Here is a 14,656-nt window from a genome sequence, read left to right as displayed (position 1 = left end):
TATCACTGATAAATGAGTTCCATAGTGTTAACTCCAGCAAATTATAGAACACAGGCAAGGATTTCATGAGCCTGAACTTATGTGAAAAATTATAGATGTCTGTATCATTATTGATTATTGAGTTAATTGATTATTGTCTGTATCATTATTGCTTTTTGCCAATATATCTTCAGGATCTTGCATGAGAGCTGAGACCAGAGGAAGGATCTGACTCACTATGGCTGATTGAGTGAATCAGTAAACGCTTACAGTAATGAAGTTAGGTTAACTGTTCTAAAATCATCACCCTTACGTTGTAAGTTTAGAGATATTTGAAATACTGACTATCGACTCAATCTAAAAGCAAGGGGCCAGGCACAGTGACTCATGCCTGTAATCCCAGCACTTTGGAAGGCATGGAGGGAGGATCCCTGGAGCCTAGGAGTTCAAAGCCAGCCTGGGCAACATAGGGAGACTGTGTCTCTACAAAGAATTCAGAAAATTAGCCAAGTATTGTGGTGTGTGCCAGTAGTTCCAGCTAATCAGGAGGCTGAGGCAGAGGATCACTTGAACCAGGGAGGCTGAGGCTGCAGTGAGCCATGATTGTGCCACTGCATTCCAACCTGGGTGACAGAGCAAGACCCTGCCTTCAAAATAAAATAAAAATAAAGCAAAATAAAAGCAAGATTTGTCCTAGTGAATTATAAACACAGCAAAATCAGATCTATCTTATTTAGATTTGTTATCTAGGTATTTCGTTTACGTTCTACCACAGGTGAATTCAACTCCTGAAAACTCCAGCCCCCCACACACAAAAAAAGGTTAGATAACTGTGTATTTCTGATGAACACTTATTTTAATGACAAAGCAGATTTTTTCTTTATTGTTATTCTTAAACTTCAGGGTTATTAACTTCTTTTTTTTTGAGGTGGAGTCTCACTCTGTCACCAGGCTGGAGTACAGTGGTGTGATCTCGGCTCACTGCAATCTCTGCCTCCGGGGTTCAAGTGATTCTCCTGCCTCAGCCTCCTGAGTAGCTGGGACTATAGGCACGCGCCACCACACCCAGCTAATTTTTGTATTTTTAGTAGAGATAGGGTTTCACCATCTTGGCCAGGATGGTCTTGATCTCTTGACCTCGTGATCTGCCCGCCTCAGCCTCCCAAAGTGCTGGGATTACAGGTGTGAGCCACCGCGCTCAGCCCAGGGTAATTAACTTCTATCAAATTATACTGATAGACTGAGGAAAGGCAGACATTCTTATTTCTCATTTGGGTCAGTGGCCAATAGCGGGATATATTAGGTAATGTGCTATAAGCCTAAAACACGTACCTTTACAAATCACTGTATCGCTCTTAGTAGATAAGGCACTAACTAACTGAAAGTTGGTGATAGAAAAGGGCTGAAGTAAGTATCTTTTTCTATCCAGGTATTTAATGAGAATCTACTCAGGGCAGGGCATTGTCCGAGAGAGCGACGGGGAGCGTGAAGATGAATGAAATGGAGACCCTGTCCCCGAGAAGCTTAGAGCTGAAAGACACTTAAGACGTGTGGACAGAAAACCAAACACCGCATGTTCTCACTCATAGGTGGGAATTGAATAATGAGAACACTTGGACACAGGGTGGGGAACATCACACACTGGGGCCTGTCGTGGGGTGGGAGGAGTGGGGAGGCATAGCATTAGGAGATATACCTAATGTAAGGATGAGTTAATGGGTGCAGCACAACAACATGGCACATGTATACATATATAACACATTGTGCACATGTACACATATATAACACATTGTGCACATGTACCCCAGAACTTAAAGTATAAAATAAATAGATAAATAAATAAATATATAAATCATTCATTAAAAAAAGAATAAAATGGTGAAAGGAAAAGAAAAAGATGCGTGCATCAATAACTCAGTGCAGGCAGGAAAAGGCGAGTGCACAAAGAGAGCGGGGCAGGGAGGTGAAATTCTATGGAAGTTTCGAGAAGGGACAGTGAGTGGTGAGGTTTGGAAAGAGAAGAGTGAGAGAGGCTTGATGAAGAGAGTGGCTTCTGGGTTAGGTCTTCAGAAATGAGCGGCCCATGGACATGTGGCGATGACTCATGGACACGCTGATGAAGACAGTGGTGGGAAAGGACGGACGGTAGTGACCACAGGCATGATTACAAAGGCCAATTCTAGAGTTGGCCTGCCTGGCTCTAAATTCAGCTCCACTCCTCTTTAGCTGGGTTTGCTTTGAGCAAACACACTGACCTCTCTTAAGCCTCAGCTTCCACTTCTGAAACAGGAGAATAATAAGAACTTCTCTCACATTGTATAGGTGTGAAAATCAAATGGCAGTAAATACAAGCAAATTGCTCAGTATGGTGACTGGCACAGAGTAAGCACGTCAGGAATGTTAGTTATTGATACCGTTGTCATTGCATGAGTGAAGGGGATATTACAGGTGGGTCAAAAACGATCTCTAAATAGATAATCAGCTAGGAGTGTTTCCTGAAACTTCCATTTCTGTGGGATTCTTTTGTTACTACGGGATGACTTGATACTCCCTGAATCCCAAACCCCTCTTCTCAACAAGAACACTGCCCTGTGAGAAAAAGTGCTCTGAGTTCAGTGGCCACTGCAGACACACATACTAAATGGGCAACTCACTCTTTTTCTTTTCTTTTCTTTTTTTAATGGATATATTTTTAGTGTGCTCAGAAGAGAAGAGAATGAAGCAAAATTAAATATAAAAAGATACCATGAAAGAGATGTATAATGAAATTAAGCAACCTACTCATCTGACAAAGTGCTAATATCCAGAATCTAAAATGAACTCAAACAAATTTACAAGAAAAAAACAAACAACCCCATCAACAAGTGGGTGAAGGATATGAACAGACACTTCTCAAAAGAAGACATTTATGCAGCCAGAAAACACATGAAAAAATGCTCATCATCACTGGCCATCAGAGAAATGCAAATCAAAACCACAATGAGATACCATCTCACGCCAGTTAGAATGGCGATCATTAAAAAGTCAGGAAACAACAGGTGCTGGAGAGGATGTGGAGAAATAGGAACACTTTTACACTGTTGGTGGGACTGTAAACTAGTTCAACCATTGTGGAAGTTGGTGTGGCGATCCCTCAGGGATCTAGAACTAGAAATACCATTTGACCCAGCCATCCCATTAGTGGGTATATACCCAAAGGCTTATAAATCATGCTGCTATAAAGACACATGCACAGGTATGTTTATTGCGGCACTATTCACAATAGCAAAGACTTGGAACCAACCCAAATGTCCAACAATGATAGACTGGATTAAGAAAATGTGGCACATATACACCATGGAATACTATGCAGCCATAAAAAATGATGAGTTCATGTCCTTTGTAGGGACATGGATGAAGCTGGAAACCATCATTCTCAGCAAACTATCGCAAGGACAAAAAACCAAACACCGCATGTTCTAACTCATTGGTGGGAATTGAAGAATGAGAACACATGGACACAGGAAGGGGAACATCACACACCAGGGACTGTTGTGGGGTGGGGGGAGGGGGGAGGGATAGCATTAGGATATACCTAATGCTAAATGATGAGTTAATGGGTGCAGCACACCAACATGGCACATGTATACATATGTAACAAACCTGCACGTTGTGCACATGTACCCTAAAACTTAAAGTATAATAATAATTTAAAAAAGAAATGAAACAAATGTTTAATAAAGGATATTTTGTGTGTTCTAAAGTCTTAGTAGGAACATCACTTCAAAATTGCAAAACTTAAATGGAAATATCAAGGAAGGGAGGCTGTGGGCTGTGTATAAACAAGCAGAAACAAGTTCAAATCCAGTGTCCGACATTGATCAGATGCGTGAGCTTGGGAAAGACCTCTTTGGCTTCAGTTTTATCACCTGTGAAAATGAAGTCAGTATACCCACTTTGCCAGAGTTACTGACTAATTTAAATAATATGTAAAGTACTTAACACACTGCCTACTCTGCAGACACAAAAAGGTTTGCTATCTTCTATCTAGAACAACGATGGTAGAGAATGAATATTATTTATATCCTGATAGATTGCACCAAGAAATTAATAGAGTTCCTATACATTTTTACAGTTTTACAGAAAAAAGAAGTCAAAGTAGAATGTGCAACCAAAGGAAGATGAAAGTAGGAGAATTAAAAAGAGAGTCCAGGAATGAAGCCAACACACAAAACACACGCCACAAATGCCTGTACCCTTGCTGTGGGTGGGCCACAGATTTAATTCTAAGCTTTAGAGTAGCAACACAAAGAGGGAAAATGATCACTTACAAGACTCAAAGTGTCCATATGATAAAAATAAACCAGGAGAAGCACAACTATTTCTGGTGATGAGAACAGAGAGATATTTTTACAGTGGGTCCTCATTAATGATAGAAAATGAATAATATGGCATTTGTAGGACCATCAGTAGGACACTCAGCGCATCCTGTTTAACAAGTGTGTTTACTCTGCACTCACCAGGGGTTAAGATGCCATGACTGGTTTTTGGAGGGACGTGAAGATGAATCATCACATAATATGGCTTGTGGCTTTGAAGAGTGTACAGTCTTTTGCATGAGATGAACACACAGCTAAATGATTATAACACAAAGCGAACGTGCAACAGGCCCCCAAAAGGGAAAGATGAATTCTGACAGAGCATTAGCGAAAGCTTCCTGGAGTAGAAAGTCTTTTATTTGGGCTCTAAAAACAAGTTTTTATTATTTTGTAAAAGATTTTATTATGGGCTGGGCATGGTGGCTCACGCCTGTAAATCCAGCACTTTAGGAGGCCGAGGCGGATGGATCACCTGAGGTCAGGAGTTTGAGACCAGCCTGGCCAACATGGAAAAATCCCATTTCTTCTAAAAATACAAAAATTAGCCAGGCATAGTGGTGCATGCCTGTAATCCCAGCTACTCAGTAGGCTGAGGTGGGAGAATCGCTTGAACCTGGGAGGCAGAGGTTACAATGAGACGAGATTGCAACACTGCACTCCAGCCTGGATGGCACAGCGAGACTCCCTCTCAAAAAAAAAAAAAAAAAAAAAATCCCACAAAAGTGCTTAATAAATGCTCAAATAAGTTAGCTATTGTAAGAATACTGGTACAGGCAGTGGCAGAAGGGTCATCTGTTAGAGGCCTTGCAGAGTGGAGTGGATGAACTCTGGTGACCAGCTGGATGCATGGAAGAATAAAGGTCAGGCAAGAGAAGAATCATTGATAACTCGATGTTTTACATCCCTCCTCCCACAGTCCCAAAATATGCATGCATACACACACAGGCACACATGCATGTGCACACACATACACACATACCCCATCATAGCCCCTCCATTCTTCAAAAGGTAATCAAGAAGGATAGACTTGAGTGGAAAAAAGATTAGGAATTTTTTCTTCAACAGAATGCATTGGAAACCACAGAAATGATCTCCATATGAAGACACTTAGAAGCTGAACATTTGGGTCTTGAATTCTAGAGATGGCAGAGTTAGGGATATGGCTTCAAGGGTCAACCACACTGATGTAATAGTCAAACAAGTGGTAAGATAAAAATCACAAGTGCAAAGGTTCAGATAAAAAAGAGTAAATTTAAAAAAAACAAAACAAATAAACTCCAAACTAGAGAAGCCTGCTTAAACACAGGCAAGAGGAAGAAGAGTTAGAGAATGAAGGAAGCTGAGGTGTCTGTGAATGCAGACAAGGTATTTAGACACAAAAGTGACATGGAGACCAATGATTTATAAGGAGACCATTCACTGGTGTCAAATACAAAGATCAGTAGAAGAGGGGTGGGAGGCAGTAATTACCTTGGGTATTGGGGAATAATTTAAGAGGTAGGGCCAATCTGGTAATTGTCTATATACAAGTAAAAATCAAAGACATGCAAGAGAAATTAAAGGAAGCAGAGAAGAGGGAGAGTATTAAATGATGAGAGCAGAGAGTCTTGGAAAGTTGTCTTAAAGCACACAAGAAGGTGGAGAAGCCCCCACACTATGAAAAAGCCACCAGGTTTGGTGACTAGCAAGTCACCCTCAAAGCAGAATTGTCCAGTTCCTTCAACAAACTGCTGGTATGGAAAAACGTGTACTTTTTGAGAGTCATGAAATGGAATGGTTCCATCTTCAAGTTGTACATTTGTGAATTTAAAACCCTGTGAGTACATATATAAATTTTGCAAAAGGGCCTGTTCCATATGGTGAGCTCAGTCCCTTGGGAACTGAATTATCAAAGCTCCTATCTGATGTAAGGAAACAAAAGCCATGCAATTAAATTAGATCAGGGTGGTGGGTAGAGAAACAGGAGCCAGGTATGCTGAGTTCCAGCCGAGAACCACAAGTCTCCTTAGACAGACTAGCCTCAAAAATGCTCAGCTAGATGCTAGATGAAAATTTAGTACACGTTTTCCCCACCAAGCATGCATTCCACGCACACTCTGAGGCCTAGTCTAGCACGCTTCCTGAGTAACACATTTCCAATCATAAAACCGCTCTGGGAAGACTGTTTTAGATGGAGAGTTTTACATTTTCTTTTCTTTCAAAGGCAAGATATTACATTCATTGGTTAAGGAAAGTCTCAGAAGCCCCTGAGGAGTTCTGGTGTGACTTTTGTTGCCCCTCTGCTTATTCCAACTGATGTTTTTCATGACATGCATGTTTATTGGTCATAAGCAGGCAGCTGGGAGGTCTGTGCCAGGCTGTCTCTGGAGGCTGGGGAGTGAGGTCTAATGACATCAGGGGCAGGACTGCAGTGACTGACTCATGTGAGTAGTCAGCATCTAATTCCTTCATGGCCACGCTCACATTGCAAACATAAGGGAGGACGGAGTTCCCTAACCCCACCCTGCAGCGTGGTTTAGTCTACAACAATTGATGCTTGCTCTGTTCTCTGTTTCTGTTCTCCACCATGGGCAGTGGGTTGTGCAGCTGGACTCCAGAGGCAGGGCTCAACAAAGCTTCCTGCCCTTTAATGGCAATGCAGCCACATTCATCAAGAAAGGAAAAAGAATTCCAACCTGCAGAGCCAAAAGGTGAGGGCAGCTGAATTCCATGCCTTTTAGTGTCTGCAATCTGTGAACAGGAACCAAGTTGCAAACTGCAGGCATGATCACACCTAGCTGGCTTTGAAACCGCTTTCTATTTCTCATTTCTAAGTAATCTGCATTGAAACACAAAAGCTTTTCTGCTGGTTAGATGGTGAACATTTACTGTCCCTTCATTTGGGGACAATGATTGAATTTCTCACACACACAAAATGAGGGCTTAAAGTAGGCTCTGGGTAACCCAGAAAAAGTGATCAGCAGGGTTTCAACCTCAAGTAAGAACAGAACCACTCTGCAGAAACCCACGGCACATGTTCTGCATATCCTGATCAGCTTTGTTCATACGGTCAATATTCGATTCTCTCAGTCCTCACTGCTGGTCCTTACGTAGGTATTAGAGCTGCTGGAGGGTTAAAACAGATGTATTTCCAGCCACAGACAAGATTCTCAGAGGCGATTCTGGGGCACCGGTGTGGAAATGGCTCTATGTGATAGGAACAGAACTCTCAGCACCATGGAACTCCAGGGTGAAGGCTAGACATAGCAAAAAATAAAGATATTCAAGGAGCGAAGACATTGATGAATGTCTCCAAGAAACAGAATAACAGAGTAATAAAAGGCAAATGGTGCTGTAATATTTAGTCCATGCTTCACGATTGGCATGACTCAATCTGTCTCCATGTGGCTCTGGTTTACACATAAAGTATAACTGGCAAAATAAGGCTGAAAATCCTAGAATTTCTGAAGTAGCGACACAGCTTTCAATTCAAGTCACACATCATTTCTGACACAAAAATAACAGCAGTTGAGTACGTGAGAGGCCTTTCCCTCCAGAAGCGTAGGCTCTGATCCCACAATGTCGTCATTCATATTCCAGTCCAGAAGGACAGATCTTCTCCCAGCACTTTCAGCTAGATCTGCTGGCTTCTTTTATGGTTCTAAACTTACCCCATATGGAAAGCAGAATGCTGGTCCCTGAAAGATGTCTGCATCCTAGTCCCCTCAACCTGTGACTACATCAGGTTACATGGAAAAGGGGGAGTCAAGATTGCCAGTCAGCTGACCTTGAAATAGGGAGATTTTTCTGGAGGATAAGGGAGGCTCAATGTCCTTAAAGTGTCCTTAAAAGTGGACGTGGGAGGGTTAGGGATGTGAGCATGGAAGCAGGGTCAAAGGGAAGCTATCTTGCTGGGTTTGAAGATGGAGGAAGAGGACAGCAAACCAAGAAATGTTGATGACCTCTAGAAGTTGGGGGAAAAAAAAAAAAAGAAAGAAAAGATTCTCCCTAGGGCCTCCAGAAAAGAATGCATACCTGCTGGTGACCCCTTATGTCAGACCAGAGAGACTTTCAGTCTACAGACTCTAAAATTTAAGAGAGTAAATCTGTGTTGTTTTAAGTCACTGAATTTGTCCTAATTTATTACAGCAGCAACAGGAAACTAATATGTACTATCAGGAAGCAGAGACAGCCTCGCTCAGGAACAAAACTGCAGCTCCAAGACAGAACAGTGCCTGGGTTTCTTTGGCAATAAAAGGTAATCATTTATTTTTTTTTTTTTCTAGTTAAACTTGAGCATCCAGCCAAGTGCTAATCTGTAGAAAAGATGAGAAAAAATGGCACAGTGTCTTCCAAATGTGTGTGTGTGTGTGTGTAGGGGGTGTACAGCTGAGAAGCTAATCTTCTTTTTACCTCCCAGTTTTGCTACAGAGGAATGTAGCCTTATTTTTAGAAACTCAATTTCTAGTGGACCTGCATTAATGTGATCTTAAAATCTGCTTTTTCAGTTTCTCCTTCTTTTTTCTTCAAAACATCCCTGTGTGCTTTGAATGTTTGGATAATCTCCTGAGACAATCTAAAGCTAGAGAATTTTAGTTCCCAAATCATGCAGATTTTTGTATTATGACCTCAGCATGGTTCAGAGAGGATATGGTAATATTTAAGACAGTACAACAACGAACTTCTTCCAGGGTAGCTCCTGAATTAGAAGGTGAGAAATTGAATTAGAATGTTAGAACTTGGAAGAGCTAATGTAAGAATATGAATAGATTTTCCATGCAATTGTGCACCTTGCTGTTTGCCTTTTTGTATGTTAGGTTTGCTTTAATTGGAGAAAAGAAATGCAAGAGATCTTCTGAGTCAGTTAATATATTGTGGACCAGGGACCCTTTTATAGGAAGATTTTCAGAATTCATTTAAAGTAAGGACATAACTCCTTGCTTAAAGATAAATTAGGATGTGTCCAGCCTTATTTTAATCCCTTTGCCCTAAATAACCAGGAAATCTTACTTCTCTACCAAGAACAAATAATGATCCACTAGGTGAGATGAGTGCAGAGAACCCTCCAAAACTCAGTTGTAGAGTTCTGATTACATCAGGAGTACAAGCAAGAGGAGGGACGCTTTGACCCACTGAAGATAAGTAAAAATAGGACAGAAACACTTACCCTCATGTCTCCATTCATAGTTTTTGGTGTGTGATTAAACGCATGTGCAGGATCCTTGTTGTACACTTTGAGGAGTGATCTGTCTTGAATGTTCCTGGAATCAAAAACATCGATAACTATGGCAGATGAAAGAAGCCTGACTTTGGCCATTTCCTTAGCCTGCCCTTAAAGATCAGGTAAAAAACATGAACAGACAATCCAAAGGCTATCTACAGTACGCCAGTCAAAAGCTATGTGACCATAAAATAGGCAATTATAAATACGGAAAAGAAGAAGAAAAATGACTTCAGCTTTTCTCTCCTTTTCTTGTTCCCCAAGAAAGTATTATTGCTCCAGTATAGCTCCCCACCCATAAATGTTGGGTAGCATGAACTTTCTTTCAAGATTCCGAGTATGGAAAGCTAAGGCTTTAAAAAAAAAACAATAAAGTTCCAATATTTACAATACATTCAAAGAGATTTGGTTAATATTTAAATATTTAATTGTTTACTTTTCCCAAACACCTGGTTTGCTGCTTATCTAATGAATGTACATGAAAGAAGATTTTTTTCTTTTTCTTTCTTTTTTTTTTTTTTTGCCTTCAAACACTTTCGGCAATTGAAAGAAAAGGTATCTGGAGTCCAGAAAAAAAAAAAAAAAAAAAAAACAGTACCACAAAGATCTAATATCTTTACCGTGCCTTTTTTCCTTCCATAGTGGGTTAGAAAATTAGTTTTTCTATATACAAATCGAATTGCTGGATGTGAAGAAATAGCAGCAGGTAAATTCTTCTTTTTTCTCTGAACCCAGCTCTTAGAGCCAAGGTGTCATAACGTAGCAAAAGACAGGATCAGAGCCTACCTTAAAATTATCGAAGAGCACATGAATATCTATGAAGTCTCTCTCCCTCCATGTTCAGCTTTCATCAGCAGAAGGGCCACCCAAGGCCCTTTTGGCTCTGTCTACACTGTGATCCCTTCCAATGCCGGCTGGGCTAGCTCAGAGAAATGTGTGCAGGAGGAAGAATTCCTCTCTTCCAGGTGCAGCCTCATTTAGTGGGCTGACCCAATCACTGGGATTACTGGCTTGTGTTTCTGTTTTAACTGAAGTGGAGGATTCTTGGACTAGTCTTCTCTCTCTCCTTTAAATATCCGCCAGTAATTGCTTTGAAGCAATGACTAGCCCAAGCTTGCACGGTTGCTCCAGTAGCTTGTTAGGAGTCGGCTTGAGGGGGAACCAGCAGCCCTGTTATTAAAGGGGGCTCGGTGAATATGAAGGGGAGACTCACAGAGGTAAGGATGTGGGGTTTCACTAAAGGAGCTCCCCATTTGGCCAGAGGAAGGAGTCACAGGCGAGGACGTGAAAAACTAGAAAACCTCACGGGAGCCATGAAAAAGACTAACTGTGATTCTGGAGGTATTTAAAATGCATGAGGTTGGTTTATCATGACTTTAGAAACATATTCATCTGAGATGAACCAACAGTAAAGGCCGGGGTTGCATTTACTGTGGCAACATTTACAACACAATATTCTGACCTGAACTCTCGGTAGCATTTCCCTAAGGAAAATATGAGGAGCCTAACACAATGATGAGATAGGCAACTGTTTAGCAAATATGCTCACGCTTCAGAAACACTGAAGGAAGTGCAGTGAAATTTGTCTCTGAACTTAGAAGATTAAAGTCACTGTCTCCAGTTGAAATCTACATGATACTTTTCTTTTGTCTTTTTTTTTTTTTTTTTTTTTTTGAGACGGAGTCTCACTCTGTCGCCCAGGCTGGAGTGCAGTGGCACCGTCTCGGCTCACTGTGAGTTCCGCTTCCCGGGTTCACAGCATTCTCCTGCCTTAGCCTCCCCAGCAGCTGGGACTACAGGTGCCCGCCACCACGCCCAGCTAATTTTTTGTATTTTCAGTAGAGACGGGTTTTCACTGTGTTAGCCAGGATGGTCTTGATCTCCTGACCTCGTGATCTGCCCACCTTGGCCTCCCAAAGTGCTGGGATTACAGGCGTGAGCCACAGCGCCCAGCCTTTTTTTTTTTTGTCTTATATAATGCTGGTGGTGAAAATTTCTTCTACCATTCAAATAAAATATAATCAAGGCATTTAATGCATAAAATCAAGAAATAGAATAATTCTTTGGAGACATGCATATGCTCACATAGCATAAACATTACTGTCATCACCAAATAAAACATTGTCTACATTTGAACATTTTTAGGTTCTTTTTTTTATTTAAATCAAAGTAACTGAAAAGTAAAATTACAGACAAATTTTTAAATTGGTGATCTTTCCACTTAAATATTTTAAATGAGAGTTTTTAAAAAATAACATTAGGCTATCAAGCTGGGAGCAGTGGGTCACGCTTATAATCCCAGCACTTTGGGAGGCCGAGGTGGGCAGATCACTTGAGGTCAGGAGTTCGAGACAAACCTGGCCAACATGGTGAAACCCCATCTCTACTAAAAATACAAAAATTAGCCTGGCGTGGTGGCGCACACCTGTAGTCCCAGCTACTCGGGAGGCTGAGGCATGAGAATTGCTTGAACCCAGGAGGTGGTGGCTGCAGTGAACTGAGATCATGCCACTGCACTCCAACCTGGGCGACAGAGTGAAATTCTGTCTCAAAAAAAAAAAAAAGTTAGGCTATCCTTACTACAACTTACGGATCAACAAGATCATCATTTTCACAAATATCAACATATTGACTGATGGTTTCATTTATTTTATCAACTAGATTTCCATTAAGGAGAATCATGACCTTTTCTTCTTTTTCCTCCCTCTCATTTCTTTTATTTTGTGACTACTTCTCGACTTTCCCAAACAATGTAAAAAAGAAGGCAAAGTAGCCATACTTTGAAGCTTGAGAAAAGCTCTAGAAAATGGTGACTCATTGTAATATAAAAATCCTTGCACAGGCTGCAAGACAGTGAGGCCCAATTACTCATAATAACCTCATCAGCCTTGAGCTCCATAATCAAGTGTGGCTTCCCTAAGTTGCATGTTTACTTGCTATTACTGTGTCCTTCAATTCCTCTAATTGCAAAGGCAGAAATGTAAGATGATTGTTGTAACTGGCAGCTCCATGTAAAAACAGTACGTGGGATTATATTACTACAAACATTGTCTTTAAATATAATGTGATTATTTCATGTTTCAAGTTTACGCTTTGTGAATGCAAAAAATTTCTTTTGGTGACAGCTTGATTAATAATTTAGTTTAAAAACAAACATGAATTTTTGGGTACCCATGAATATTTAAATACATTTTTAAAAAGCTGTAAGGTTGTGAAACAGATGTAGTATCTATACCTTGAGGCATGTGTCAAACTTTGAAAGTTCTAAATTACTCATACACCTGGGCACATGCCTAAATATGTCATTTGTGATCATTGGTAGATACAGATCAGTTTACATTCATTATGCACTAGAGGCATACTTTTTAAAAGTGGTACCCATTAATTCCATGATGAAGAAACAGGGCAACTTGCTATTCCCCCAGGGTGTGGACTCAGAAACCCCAAGTTCTGCCTCCAGTGATTTGGTGAGGGAACATTCGAAGGAATCAAAAAGTTCTTGACCAAGAAGTGTGAGCAGCCATATTTGGGGCAGAGCTTGGTACTTAGCTGGCTGTGTGCTTTTGAATAAGTCCCTCAAATTTTATGCGTCTGAGTTTCTGGTTCCATAAAATGAAATGGCTGGATTAGTCACTAAATAATCTGTGGAGTTCTAAAATGTTTAGAGACCATACTAGCAACTGATTGCTTGTGTTGATCTAAGTCCTGTTTTCCAGGTTGTTTGGTTGGAACAGATCAAATGAGTTCTTTCTACTGTATACATGACACCAAAATGACAATAAAGATGCTTTTGAGCCAGGTGTGGTGGCCCACGCCTATAATCCCAACCATTTGGGAGTCCGAGACTAGAGGATTGCTTGCCTCAGGAGTTTCAGACCAGCCTGGGCAACATAGGGAGATTCTGTCTCTACAAAAGATTAAAAATTAGCCAGATGTGGTGGCATGTGCCGGTAGTGCCAGCTACTCGGAAGGCAGAGGTGGGAGGATCATTTGAGCCCAGAAGGTCGAGGCTGCAATGAGACATGATCGTGCCAGTGAGGTCCAGCCTGGGTGACAGAGCAAGACCCTGTCTTCAAAAAAAGAGAGATGAGGCCAGGCACGGTGGCTCACACCTGTAATCCTAGCACTTTGGGAGGCCGAGGCAGGTAGATCACCTGAGGTCAGGAGTTTGAGACCAGCCTGACCCACGTGGTAAAACCCCGTACCTACTAAAAATAGAAAAAAATTAGCTGGGCCTGGTGGCGGGCTCCTGTAATCCCAGCTACTTGGGAGGCTGAGGCAGGAGAATCGCTTGAACCCAGGAGGCGGAGGTTACAGTAAACGGAGATCGCACCATTGTACTCCAGCCTGGGCGAAAGAGCAAGACTGTCTCATAAAAAAAAAAAAAAAAAAAAAAAAAAAAAAAAAAAAAAAAGAGAGAGAGAGAGGGAGAGAGAGATGCTTTTATTTCTAACTGACTCTCAATCCCATCAATAGCAGGAGTCCATTTAGCTTAATTTTGGAGGATATTCAACTGGGGGCCCTGGGGAAAGGCCACCTGGAAAGTAAGATCTTTGGGTAAAGGACAACTCTTTAAGAAATGAATGGAAAGTGAAGATGCTTCTCAGTCTCTTTTCTTATGGAAAATAATACAGAGCCCACTGCTTTTATTCTAACTTGTTATGTGTAAATAACGACCCAGTGGGATCATTACCTAAAATGTCCACAGGGTCTTTCTATGGAGGAAAGAACACTTGAGAGGGAATTGGGAAAGTTCCAATATGAATGAAGTACTGCCTACAACTCTTATGACCTTGATCAGGTCTCTCCGCTACCTTTTTGGGCCTTAGTTTCCCTAACCCTTAGATAAAATGGTGGACTGAATCATTTCTAATGTTCTTTTCAGATGTAGCATTCAAAAATCTGTGGGGGAGAAATTTGTCCTCATTTTTATAAGCTATACCCTGTAAATGAATTGTAGAAAACGAGATAGTGAAATCATCTGACTGGGTGAAATAAGCCCAACCAATCAGGATAATGAATCTGCTTTCTTCACTAGGATATACAGAAATTAGAATTTGGTATAAACTCTATGAAAGGGATATGATGGACCAAAAAAAAACAAAAAACAAAAAACAAA

General features: G+C 41.0%; 1 protein-coding gene across 8 annotated transcripts in view; it reads right to left on the bottom strand.

The window, feature by feature from the left end:
- Positions 1-14,656, bottom strand: part of KIAA1217 (KIAA1217 ortholog) — a 508,152-nt gene that overhangs the window by 99,141 nt on the left and 394,355 nt on the right. For all 8 annotated transcript variants that reach the window (XM_063607293.1, XM_034930120.3, XM_034930117.3 and 5 more), the window contains exon 5: positions 9,484-9,577. In XM_063607293.1, coding sequence (XP_063463363.1) covers positions 9,484-9,577 — 94 coding nt within the window. The remainder of the gene's footprint in view (positions 1-9,483; positions 9,578-14,656) is intronic.

Source organism: Pan paniscus, chromosome 8, assembly GCF_029289425.2.
Source record: "Pan paniscus chromosome 8, NHGRI_mPanPan1-v2.0_pri, whole genome shotgun sequence".
Lineage (NCBI taxonomy): Eukaryota > Metazoa > Chordata > Mammalia > Primates > Hominidae > Pan > Pan paniscus.
This window is presented reverse-complemented; position numbering and strand designations above follow the sequence as displayed.